This window comes from Crinia signifera, chromosome 19, assembly GCF_055691185.1.
Source record: "Crinia signifera chromosome 19, ASM5569118v1, whole genome shotgun sequence".
Taxonomy (NCBI): domain Eukaryota; kingdom Metazoa; phylum Chordata; class Amphibia; order Anura; family Myobatrachidae; genus Crinia; species Crinia signifera.
This window is the reverse complement of record NC_139226.1, coordinates 119,296,218-119,309,856: the sequence shown is the minus strand read 5'-3', so window position 1 is coordinate 119,309,856 and position 13,639 is coordinate 119,296,218. Positions and strand designations below refer to the sequence as shown.

The 13,639-nt window shown below is 41.2% G+C and overlaps 1 protein-coding gene across 3 annotated transcripts in view; it reads right to left on the bottom strand.

The window, feature by feature from the left end:
• DRD2 (dopamine receptor D2) overlaps positions 1 to 13,639 on the bottom strand; it is a 322,451-nt gene that overhangs the window by 133,911 nt on the left and 174,901 nt on the right. For 2 of the 3 annotated variants that reach the window (XM_083163234.1, XM_083163235.1), the window contains exon 2: positions 6,601 to 6,898. In XM_083163234.1, coding sequence (XP_083019360.1) covers positions 6,601 to 6,867 — 267 coding nt within the window. In that variant the 5' untranslated portion in view covers positions 6,868 to 6,898. The remainder of the gene's footprint in view (positions 1 to 6,600; positions 6,899 to 13,639) is intronic. The other variant, XM_083163236.1, reaches the window with a different exon arrangement.

Here is a 13,639-nt window from a genome sequence, read left to right as displayed (position 1 = left end):
ATTGGAATTGGGCTCTGGATGTAGGCCCCTAACCATCTTGGGCCAAAATAGCAACAATACCCCCTTCACCCACTATTACCTGCTTTTCTTTCTATGGAGCTGTACATCAATATCTATAAAAGATAACATGAAATCACGTTTGCTCTGATATATAAATCTAGTTTAACAAGACTGAATGAGTTAATTGATGCAAGAATTGGTTTTATTTGTTGATGACATGTATTTATACAGAGAAGCAAAATTTAATTTCATTACGCAGAGCAAAATATTTTAATAATTACAATTCCTTGGAGGTTGCATTAATCGGAATATGGTGACTTTCACAGCGGATGAATCCACCACAGTCTAGGCACATTTTATGCTCATAAGTCAATTTAATTTATGTTAATATATTGAAAGCGAATATTTATATTTAGAATAAACGTTACACATTGGCACTGTTACAAATTATATCATTTATAAGTGCATAATTAATTCATAGAAAATGTAGGGAAGCTTTCAAATGAATTTAAATTGGCTGTCTAAAATAGTTTATAGATTCTTTGAAGGGAGGAAATATTTTTCAGGAAAGTTGAAGATGGAGGGTTGGACGCAGAATTGGACTTGACTCAGTTTGGATAATGCAATGTACAGTAATGTGAATAATTTAGATCTTTGCATGTTGAGTGTGCAAAAATACAGGTGATGCAGACCTACAGAAAAAGCAAGTGCATCTCCACTTATGGCTGAAGGGGAATAGCTAAGTGGTAATGATACATTTTAACATAGGCAATGTTCATATCTCACTGAAGGAGATGGACTGTCGCTAGCTACGCTTCCAGGACACCCCCTTTTCTCCAACCATCACTGCTTCCAGTCCCCACCGCCATTCATAGTGACAGCTCCAAGCTCCTGTACAATGCAGATTACAGGATTCTGGGGCGAGAGCATATGTAGCATCAGCAACGTTACTGAGCATGGGCATATCCACAGCTTGTATTGGCTGCATCGGCTGCAGCCCATGGAAACCAAATTGGGCCACACAGCAAGGCATAGCTCTCTGCTTATCACAGCTTGGACTGACAGTCACGGAGGAAGGGAATACTTCCTGATGGGACTGCCTGTTATGTTGTTGACTGGCAGGTAGGACTTCCAATAGGAAGTCAATGCCAAATAACAGTGAAGCCAGTGCAGTCTCTACTGTGGCGGGTGATACTGCCGGGCTGAAATCCCCCCAGCGGGGAGCAGCCGGCGCGGGGGGCAGCGTTGATTAACGGGCGGGATGGGGTCGGGAAGGGGAGAGGGAGGATTACAGACTCACCTGCTCCCCGCTCGCTGCTTTCTGGTACCTCTCTAAGGTGCCTCGGCGGCTCAGTACCGCCCTCCAGTGGCCGGTGCCCTAGTCCTGCCTAGTGGTGGTGCCGGCCCTGAGTTTATCCTATACAGACTATCCAATTTGAAATTGAATTTATTTTGTTTTCCGATGAGCTGACAGTCCACTGTTTAGAATGAAATTTCTGATATATTACATAGACTACCATTTTTTAACCACTATGATGCAGTGATAAAGCAGTTTGGCATTATTAAACTCATAAACACACAAAGATCAGACAGATTTACTGTAACTGAAGTATTTTGATCTCCCTGTACATATTCTTCATTAGAAATTTACAATATAAGCCATATATTTAACAAAAACACACAGAAAACAATGTATTTTTTTACTTTATTTTTGTTTTATCTTTGCTCACCAAGACATATAAGTCTAGATCATTCGTTCTCAAACTCGGTCCTTGGGACCCCACAAAGTTCATGTTTTCGAGGTCACCAAACAGGTTCACTCATTACTGACTGACACATTTTAAAAGATCTACAGGTGGAGCTAATTATTTCCCTTGACTCTGTGAGGAGACCTGCAAAACATGCAGTGGACTAGATCAGGGGTCCTCAAACTATTTTGCTCTGGGTCCCCATCAGACAATAAAAATAATGACAGGACCCCAGAAAGTTACTGCAGAAGATCATCACATCACATGTGTAGTAAGTAAACAGCACACACATGGCAGCATTGTGGAGGCACAGAGTGATGGGAGGAGTCTAACATAACAGACAACTCAACAGATTTTCCAAACTCCTTGAATCAATGACTGGGATTAGAAAAGTCATCAGCCTGATGGTCAGCAGTATGGAGTCGCGACCCCATGCTAAGAAGGCCGGGAGCCACTTTGAGGTAAGGACCCACAGCTGCTGGTCTAGATCATAATCATCTAAATCATCATTATCATTTTTAGTTTTTTGAGGCATTTCTTAGTAACACTGGATGGACCAGTGGTGTATATAATGGTGTTTGGTGGTGCACATCAGATGTGATTAGTAAATGACCCCTCGCAACACAAAGAAACATTCAGGTTGTTCAAAACAATACTATAATTAAATTGTAAATATTGTTTATATGTTAAATAATATTTAATATAAATAAACCTAAATGTTGGGTTCTAGCCTAAAATCACACAAGTAATACACATCAATGATATTTTAGAACTACATAATAGGTTAATAGCACACCATCAAGCTTTGAAACTACTGTATTTTAATGCAACACAGCTCAATTTTGTATAAGAAATGTAAAAGTAAAAATACATACTTTTTAAAAACATAGTTCAGTTGTAGGTGAGCTCACTATGAGACAGTAACAGTAAACTCAACAAGGTTGGGGCACCAGATAATGAAATTATATTTGGCACTTTTTTGTGAATCAGATTATGTCACTTACAATTTCTCTGTTTGATACAAATCATCTGAAATTCAGCACACAAGTTGTTTTTCAAAGTTTTATATACTAATGGGTTTTAAAAGTTATAGTAGATCTGTAAAGTTTTGGATTCTTTTTTTTTTACAAAAATAGAACTCTATTAAGTACAGGAGCTGCAAAATCACTACTTGTCAAGGTACTGTAGACGGAAATTCAATCTTATCTTATACACGACAGTGCCAGTGACTGCTATCAGCAATTCTGTTGTGTAACCTGCTGTATTGTAGCTGAATGTTTGTCCATAGCAGGGACAGTATCGCCCCAACTATTTCTTCACATAAATAAAGTCAAAGAACACCACTTAAAGGCCAATACACACTGGAGAATTTGGAGCTGAAAGCAGCTTAGTCTTTTAACAGGTAGCTGAAAAGCCGTGTACGGACCGGCGATGAGTGGTGAGTGCTGAGGCACGCTCCCGAATCATTGCAGGCCGCCGCTGTTCATCTGATGGTATTACCAGCAGATGAGCGATGGGGTGAACAGCTTTCCATAGCATCCTGCTATGGAATGTCATCCAGCCCCATGAAGATTGCTTGGATGGGCAAAAATTGCTGAGTGTATGCACCGAGCGATTTTCAGCCCATCGATTTTCCCCATCATCGCTCTGCATACACGTTGGGCGAAATAATGGCAAATCTACCACTTTTCTTTATGTTTTGAAGCTGGGTCTATGTGTTCTGGAAGTGGAATTCAAGAGTATGTACTGTATATCTCTGGGCTTTCAACTGTCCATTCACTTGCCTTTTACCAGGATAAGTTTGCAATCCCTGCTGTTCCTTCCAGCACCTACAGTACATTTACATAATGACTTTATTTCTTGCTTATCTGATATATCTTAGGAGCCATGTGACTTCTCAGAGTAATGATTGTCTATACTATTGCAGCAGTAAAGATGTACAGGATTGGTAGATTGACATGCAGCCATTTTCTAGGTTATAATAACATCATTACTAATCAGAGGGCTCAAGGACATTACTATCAACTGCTTCACTGTTACCCTAATGTACAGTCAACCACTGCAATGAGAGTAACTTTCTCCACTTAATGTAAAGCATGTGGACAAACATGAGCAGCAAACTAAAAGAAAAGAGATCCAAAAGCTAAGCACAATATTAATTCATAATGATATAACATTGGGCAGCACGGATGGTGTAATGTTTAGCATTACTGCCTCACAGCGCTGTGGTCATGGGTTCTATTCTCACCATGGCTCTGTGTGGAGTTTCTTTATTCTCCCCGTGCTTGTGTGGGTTTCCTCCGGGTACTCCGGTTTCCTCCCACATTCCAAAAATATACTGGTAGGTTAATTGGCCCCCAACAAATTAACCCTAAAATGCCTGTGTGTGTGTGTATATGTGGAAGGGAATATAGAGTGTAAGCTCCACTGGGGCATATGTGTGCGCTATATAAGAAACTGTTAATAAATAAATAGTAAATAAGCTGAATAGAGGTTTTTCATAGGAAAGATTCATATCCTAATATGAAGTATTAGATCACTTGCAAAATTGACAGTCATCCTAAAGCTACTCGGTTGCTGGATAATGCTCCAACAGTCAGAATTCTAATGTCATTAGTCCGAAATTGGAATCCCGACTGTTAAAGGTCCAACAGTCGGGATCTCGACTGACAGGGGCTATTGTCCCTTATTGGGTCCATGATCAAGCTTGCATTGTGGCAAGCAAAGTGAGCCCGCAAGGGTCTTTGTAGCACTACCCCCTGATGGAGTCCCGGAAGTCGGGATTCCAAAATTGTATTAAGGACCATCGAAATCCAACTGTAAGAGGGTCATACCACACCCAAGATATTCACATTAGCAGTCACAGCTCAGTTAAATATAACCTAAACTCACAGAACCTGGCCTTGGCGGAAAACAAAGATGTAACTCCCTAATTTCTTTGAATGCTGGCTCTCCCCACCCCTGGCACATCCTCAAATAGCCATAACCTGTGATAAAGGCTTAGGCTTTGTGGAACTGAGAGTGACCTTTCCGTAGAAGGCCATTGGGTTTGTGTACTACTCTGAATCAAGCCCTAAGTTTAATTATATGCCAGTATAGTTTATGTACTGGACTTTCCTTGTTCCCTTTTATTTCCTCTCTAGCAAGTAAACTCCTCATTGTATACAAAATCCATTACACTCAAAGGTTCTCTTCCTTTTAATAATTACAAAGATGCTGGGCCACCTTGAACTCTGGCTTAATAATTATTTACGCATACTGTACCTCAAGGTTTTGGATGCTTATGGTGTTAGGATTGACACATTAATCCTTCTTTTCCAGCAAAAAAATGATTGATTGGTATGCTGGGAAAACTGTGAACAAAATTACATTTCTGGCCCCCAACGGTTAAATAAATTAGTCTACCAAGTTGGCAGAAATTCCAATGATCGTTTTATTGGGAGAATGTTTAAGTTGAAACATTGCAGTTGTTTGAATAAGAGTAACATAATATGAGCAGGTTTGGAATTCAGACCAGTCTCTCTAGTGGCCTAAGAGGAAAATTCAATTAATTGATGTTTGAGTGAAGGAGTCTATTGAATACGAATACACTACCCATAGTTTTATCTATTGTGAGAGTAGCATTGATATTAGAACCTTTGCATAAATATTCCCCATGGCCAAGCTTACCTCACCTTTCTATATACTGAGATTTAGCCTGCTGTAATAATAATCACACATAGCTTATTGTATTTTCAGACTATATGGACATATTACATTCTAGGCTATTTTCAAGGTCAGTGATAAGAAAATTAATACTATTAACTCTGGTGCACCATTAATAAACTTAGGCCAATTGGATTATGCTACATTTATAACTATGCTGTCTCTTTTATCCTTCAAGCAGTTCTCTACCCATGTTCTTTTTCTGAAGGAATAGTCCATTCATTTTCACATAGGGGGAATTACAACCAATCCAATACCCAAGATGCAGATTTTAAAGCTGATTTCCAAACCATAGGGTCCAAACTGGGACTCTGTCTAGCTCAAGAAACTGCACATCTCTTGCATTTTCTTTCATTTACAAATACAGATGAGCCAGCACCAGGGTTACCAGCTTGCCCCCGCTGGCGAGATGGCGCTCCATCTGAGTGGGACACATGTTCCAGTTTCCGGGCAGCGGGGTACGTGAACCCTGCCCGTCTCCGCTTCAGGGAGATGGGGAACAGGGAGGTGGGAACTGCCAGCGAAGCGGCGGGGACCGGTGGGGAGCTCCGTAGTAAGGGGATGCATGCGATTCCCCTTCTGGCGGCTAGTGGGGGCTGGCGGGGGCTGGCGGAGGCTGGCGGATGGCGATCCAACCGCCAACCCCTGCAAGATCCACTAGCGCTCCATCTGTAATAGCAATATAAATTATCCCCAGGGTAGATATAAGCTGTGTAGCTCTGGTAGGTTATGATTCTGTGTATTGCCATTAAACGTTTATATTTCTATGACACATTTAACATATTGATAATTTGCACACCCATAGATCTTAACCCTTTGAGTGCCAACTTAGTTGTGAGAGATCCTCAAAATATCCGCTAAAAAAATGTCAGCATCACTCACAGCGACTGTTCTTTTTTTGGGTGCGATATTTAACTAAACTTCAATGAATGGACTTGGCTGTATTTATATTTATTTATACTAAAATCACAGTCGCTGTGAGCGGCGCTGGCATTTTTAGTGGATATTTTGAGGATGTATCACAGCAACATCGCCACTCAAAGGGTTAAATTTTACTTAGTAATGCAGGTATAGCATACACATATAAAGGTAACATTATTAACGTGTAGTTCAACTGATCAAATGATTAGTAATATAGGAAACATACCTCCAGATATACCACCCAAGGCATCACTAATGTTGCCACTAAAAGATCTGCAACAGCCAAGCTGACAATTAGGTAATTGGTGGTGGTTTGTAGAGCCTTTTCCCTAGAAACTGCCATGCACACCAAAACATTGCCAAAGACGATGACAAATATGAGAAGGGTAAGAAGCATGGCATAATAATTGTAGTGAGTCTTTTGTTCGATGTCCGTACCATTGGTGCCATTATTAAATTCATCGTTATACATAGACAGATTCTTTAGATCCATGAAGTTGAGAAGATCCCTCTTCAAATTATTCCTGCAAAGAATGTAAGACACGTGTTAGAGATATCCAGTACTAATACAATGGATTATTTAATAAATAATCAAATTTATATTATGACCTGAAATAAATTTGTACATGTAGACGAACTCTTAGCATACTTTGTGAAAATTAAAGATGAAAACTTATATTAATGTAGCAAATGTTTATTTTTTCTCATGGCATTTTATCAGCTTCAATAGATTCTTACTGAAGCACTGGTGTGACATACTAACATACTTGTCTTCTGGCTCCTTTTTAACTAAATAATACAAATTTTCAAAGGTGTATCAGCAAGCAGGGACGGCCTCTACCATTTTGGTTGGGGGCAAGATCGAATTTTAATTTTGGCGTCCCTACAGATGGATGGGTGTGGTATAGGGTTCAAACAGTTGGGATCCCGACAGTCATTAGCACGACATTGGGATCCCAACTGGCCGGACTCAGACAGCATGGCGAGCGCAACAAAGCCCATTGCGGGCTCGCTGCGCTCGCCACGCTGCGGGCACGGTGGCTCACTACGCTTGCCACGTACTCTATTCTCCCTCTGTGGGGGTCGTGGATCCCCATGAGGGAGAATAGCCGGTGGCCGTCCGGAACCCATCTGTCTGTGTTTTAACAGTCGGGATCCCGACTGTCGGGACCCCGTCCAGCACCCAGATTGATCAACTCTCAGCCAGTGCCGGGTATAGCAAGACTGTCCCCTCTGGCGATCGCCGGTGGAGAGGTGCTCCATCTGACTGGGTTGCACATCCCAGTTTTCTGGCAGCGGAGGACGGGAACCCTGCTCGTCTCCGCTTCAGGGAGACGTGCAGGGTTAGGGGGGGGGGGTGCGGGGAGGCGTCGGCGACTGATGTACAGTGACGAAGTGGCGGTGGTGACCGACGGGGAGCTCCATTAGAAGGGGATCGCGCAAGCGTCTTGTTCGCCCGTCCCCTTTCACTAAACAAGAGCTGCTCCATCTGTACATCACTGAACTCCAGGGACAGCTTGACCCACCACAATACCTACCTGATGACAGAGATATCTATCTGTATTTATACATACACACTTAGACACACACATTTATGTAGAAAACAGAATTGAGAACATTATAGGGAATCCATATAAGAATGTATTAATGTTGTAAAAATACAACATTAGGGGGCCCATTTACTGTTTGTTGAGACCCAATCAATGAAATTTCTTATTAATGCTATTCAGGCAATAAGAAAGCATTTTCCGCCAAGATGTAAAAACCCTTCCATGGTTAGTCTATCTGATTGGAAGAAAACAAGGGGGGGGGTGTCCTGCACCACAATTTCAGTAATCACTTTGATTAGTAATATAATATGGCACCATAATGGACGTGTTCCTTGCGCAATACACATATGGTACGCCATCACTGCCTGTGGGTAAGTGCAGATTCAGCACTCTAACAGAGTGAGATTGCTGTCACTCACACAATGGTGGAGCTGCTAATTCACAGATTTGTGCGCTCATTGGAACACACACATGCAGTCTAGCAACTAAAAGGTACTGTAACCCTACCCACCCTACACCGTGACTATCACACTTGCGCCAGTCCCGGGTCCTGTCATCATAGGACAGGCACCGGGGATGGGAAGAGGCGGCAGTGACAAGGGAGGGGGCTGCCTGCGGCCAGAGGCAGCCCCCTCCCCGAAAGAGGTAGGAGCCGCCACTGATTTATAGTCTATCTAACCACTGACTTATCTATGCTGTCTTAGCAGCTTCTATATGAGAATCCTGGAATATTCTGCAAATTTCTAAACAATCCAGTCAAATGACTAATAAAGTACACTTCAATTAAATTGATTTTAGTTATATTGCACATTCATATAATGATAGTAAACATCAAGTAACAGCACAGATGAAAATCAAATAATAATAAAAAGATTATATATGTAATATAAGATGGCTGTAATTTATGTAATAAAAATTCACATAATAAAATTTGTCAGTAACTATTTTTATGTGAATTTTTATCACATAAATTAAAGCCATTTTATATTACATATATACATATATTTTATTTTTATTATTATTTGCTTTTTATCTGTGCTATTACTTGTTTACTCTCATTATATGAATCTGCAATATCATTAAAATAACTTTCAAGGGATATTTACATTTTAATGGTCTCCTGCTCTTTCATGTGCTTTCCCAAATATTATAAATATGCCCCCAAAATATCACTGTGACATGTGAGTGACTTTATGTAGAAGGTGACAGGATCCACTTATACAGTAGCTCACACCCTGGCTGAGGTTGTGCATTGAAGGTAATGAGACTTTGCAGGGTATAGGGCTGGTCCTAGGGGGGTGGCCAGCCAACAGCACACTAGAGGGCCTGGAGCTGGATGCAGGGAAGAGTAAGGCGCTGGAGGCAGGTGTAGAAGAGCTGTGGAGCGGGAGGATAAAGAGCAGCCTGAAAGGGGATTATTTCCATCTTGTCACAGGGGGTGTTTGTTGTGGAACTTCTTTATTAGATGGAGCTGGATATGTGGAAGAAGGTGCAACAGAGAATTTAGCCAGATGGCTATAGCTCTCTAATGATTATCATGGGAGTTGGCTAGACTCCAAAGCAGGGGCGCGGAGTCTAACTGCCCACGGTGTTCACCGGTGACCCCAGCAAGGGGGTCAATGGTGACAGAATCCAAGGATACTGGAATATAGCTGTGTGATAGCAATGGATAAGGAAGCAACTGGTTATTGGTAGCATCTTGATAGCTCAAGAAGAACAGATAGCAACAACATGATATGCATGATAAGTTGTCCCAGTGGGGAGGTGATCCAGAGCAGGGTACTGTATTTATTCCCTTGGAGGGACTGGGATTGGACAGCGATTGATTAGCAGAGGTTAGAAAGCCTAGTCATTGAACATCATGTGACCAATGAAGATGGCAGTACCCAAATAGCAACTACCTCTCGTCGGGCCTCACCAGCCTTAACCCGATCAGATACATGGACCAGTGTAGCAGATTCCTGGGCAAAACTCATGCTGAATCATGACACATCTGAAACTGCCCATATTAACTATAGATGGTGGGCGCACCATGCCCCACAATTACCACTTTGACTGGTGTCTCTAAAATATTTGGGTGATACGGGCTGGCTGCTTGCCCTCCCTGTTCCAGTGGTATCTGGACGATAGGTTAACAGTGTCCAGATAGATAATCAATAGTTCAATACCAAAAGGTCAACATTGACAAAAGGTCAAAATTGACAAAATTCATAGACAAGTATCTACACATGAAAAGAGGACATCATTTTTTTTTACTTTTTCATTCGTTAACATCCATTTGGATTGGGAATGGTATAGTGTGCCAAGCACAGCTGTAGCAGAGTGAGGCACCTGGCTTGAAGCATGCGAGCAAAACGTACGCACTACACTACTTGTCCATGTGCTCTGGTGTTGACATTGCCACATTGTGCTTGTCAACCTTTTGGTGTTGACCGATTGATTGTCTATCTAGATGCTGTAGATCCTTTTATCCAGAACAGCTCCTGCATCTACTTCAGCAAGTCATAAAGTGGCTTACCTGCATACTTGACTTTGGAGAGCTGCAGTATGAATAAAGTGTCTGCTAGGCTCCAGAATTAAGATTAATTCAACTGCGCATAAAGTGTACTAAACTATATGTACTGTATATTACTATGATCCATTAAAGAAGGACTTCTAACACTACATAGAATCTCCCTGAATTCATCTGGGGGTCGAGCATTCAACTTTGTTGCTCCAACTCTATGGAACTCTCTTCCCCGCACAGTGCGAGAAGCCCCCACTGTAGAATCCTTAATCCATTCTACTTACTGTAGAATCATTTACTCAATCATTTCACTGACATCTACTGTTAAGCTTGTTTTGTATTTCGAGCTGAAAAGACAATGGTGAAGCACTTTGAGTCCTATTGGGAGAAAAGTGCTATATAAATATCATTATTATTATTATAAATCACAAAAAGATTGGCAACAACCTGCGCTCACACGGAACAGCTGCTAGAGAATCACACCAATTAGGGCTACCAAACCCAAAAATTACATGCAATACACAACAAGGAGTGGATCCCCACAGCACTATTCACAGGATTTTTCTCAATTATTTTCTTATTCGGCCTTTAACATCCAGGGTATTCAGGCCACAGAGAAAAGAAAGAGAAGTCTCTTGGTTACCATCAGCATATAATACTTTGTGTTAATGAATGGTCAACCACCACTACAAATCACCTAGACTGGCTAGGAGAGGTACACATCAAGGTTACTTTTATATGGCATCAAATTAGGCACATATGGAAATTAACTCACCTAGGGTCAATGCCCTATGTACATCAAAAGGTTTATTTTATTGATTGAAGTATACACCGGGACACTTGCAACTCATCCAAAGTAAAATGTTCACAATTTATTGATAAAACAGGAGACTCCAAAACACCATTACAGCCACGTCCTAAACCCTCACCCGGAATGGGGGCTAGTCAGGGGCAGTAGATCCACAGATGTTTCAAGGATGGGTGGTCAGAGTCCTGAATAAAATCCTTTAAGAACACCAACGCATTTCAAACTGTATCAGTCCTTCCTCAGGGTGTAGTATAATTCTAAAATTATCCTGGGGGGGGTTTATACCCTAAAACCTCCAGGTCATATCTAAAACCCGGCAGCATCCACATTAACACATAATTCATCTAAACCTATTTCCATAATACATATGATCCTAGCTACTCTTCTTCTATTTCCTTGAAAAAGCCGCTGAGACCGTTACCGGAGGCGGGGAAACGCGTTGGGTAGCCACAATTCTTTTTGCACCAGAGGGGAAACCATACAGGTTAACTACCAGACCACCAGCCCAAAGGTGACTCCAGATATAGTTGGACCAAGAAAGGTGATTCAGCACCATCCACTGGGAGACCGGAGGAATTACAGGTGGCAGCTGTAAGGTACCCCGAATACAAATTGTCTGGCCAGACATAAAAACCTGGACAGTTTATTCCACTAATCCATAAACAAGACTGTTACTAAACCAGCATTCTAATCAACTAATACACTAATATGGCTGTGACTAATCCAAGGGAAGCAAAACGTATATGTTTTTAAACTTGCATACTAATCAGACACGACCGGTTGTGCTAAAAAAAATTATGTACCCCCCCTTTTTTTATTAATTTTCATAATTGTATCTTAAATCTGTGTATGTTTTATATGTTTTCATATTAGTACATAAATAAATTGCATGTGTTATTTCCCCCTTTATTGCGCAGTTCTATTCTTTTCTTTTTCTCTGGTAATTAAATTGGGGAACTGAGCTACCCCTTATAGAACAGCAGCAATTAACGGGGTGTGATAGTTTATGCTATAATAACTGTTTTCAACGGATTAGTAGGGTCAACCCACTCACAGCGCAGGACTTGCTAACATATGTAAAAGCATACAAAAAGGAGATATTAGACATAGTATAGACACAACGTTCCTTTACAAAGTTTTTTACAAATGCCACAGAATGCTTTTATCTGGCTGGAAGTCACTTCAGGGCATTAAAAGTGCATCTCGCAGAACATGTGAGAAATATTAGGAAGGGGGTGGAGACACATAATGTGTCACAGCATTTTAAAAACCATCACGGGAGTGATCCCAGCCAGATAAAAGCATTCTGTGGCATAAGGGTTATAAGTCCGAATTGGAGAAAGGATGACAGAGATGTAAGACTATCTCAGATGGAAATGCGTCTTATTTATAATTTGAAAACTCTGGCTCCCCGTGGCTTAAATGGCGATTTTGAATTGAAGTGCTTTCTTTTGTAAAAAACTTTGTAAAGGAACGTTGTGTCTATACTATGTCTATCATCTCCCTTTTGTATGCTTTTACATATGTACATGATGGCCGTTTCATAATTGCTATCTGGCTGCGGTGGCAATCATTGAATTGACGATTTCCGCTCCATAGATACCAGAAGTCATCGATAGTATCTAGGAAACAAGAGTGTTTGCGGTCCATTCACAGCAAAATACATCAACCGGAAGTGACGGAAGTCATGGTTGACCCGCATATGCGTTACACAGTACGGAAGTGACGCCCGCCCCCGGAAGCGGAAGCCCGGGGAACGGACGCCAGAATAAAGAATAAGGCCTGGACTTGTGGAATAGAGTGTTTATAATCAGAACGGCTGGATTTATGGACATTACGCCGTAGCGATTTTAACCTCTGCTATAGGTATATGTATAATAACGTGTTTTAGAAGTTTTTAGGATCATATGTATTATGGAAATAGGTTTAGATGAATTATGTGTTAATGTGGATGCTGCCGGGTTTTAGATATGACCTGGAGGTTTTAGGGTATAACCCCCCCCCCAGGATCATTTTAGAATTATACTACACCCTGAGGAAGGACTGATACAGTTTGAAACGCGTTGGTGTTCTTAAAGGTTTTTATTCAGGACTCTGACCACCCATCCTTGAAACATCTGTGGATCTACTGCTCCTGACTAGCCCCCATTCCGGGTGAGGGTTTAGGACATGGCTGTAATGGTGTTTTGGAGTCTCCTGTTTTATCAATAAATTGTTAACTTTTTACTTTGGATGAGTTGCAAGTGTCCCGGTGTATACTTCAATCAATAAAAGAAACCTTTTGATGTACATAGGGCATTGACCCTAGGTGAGTTAATTTCTATATGTGCCTAATTTGATGCCGTATAAAAGAAACCTTGATGTGTACCTCTCCTAGCCAGTCTAGGTGAGTTGTAGTGGT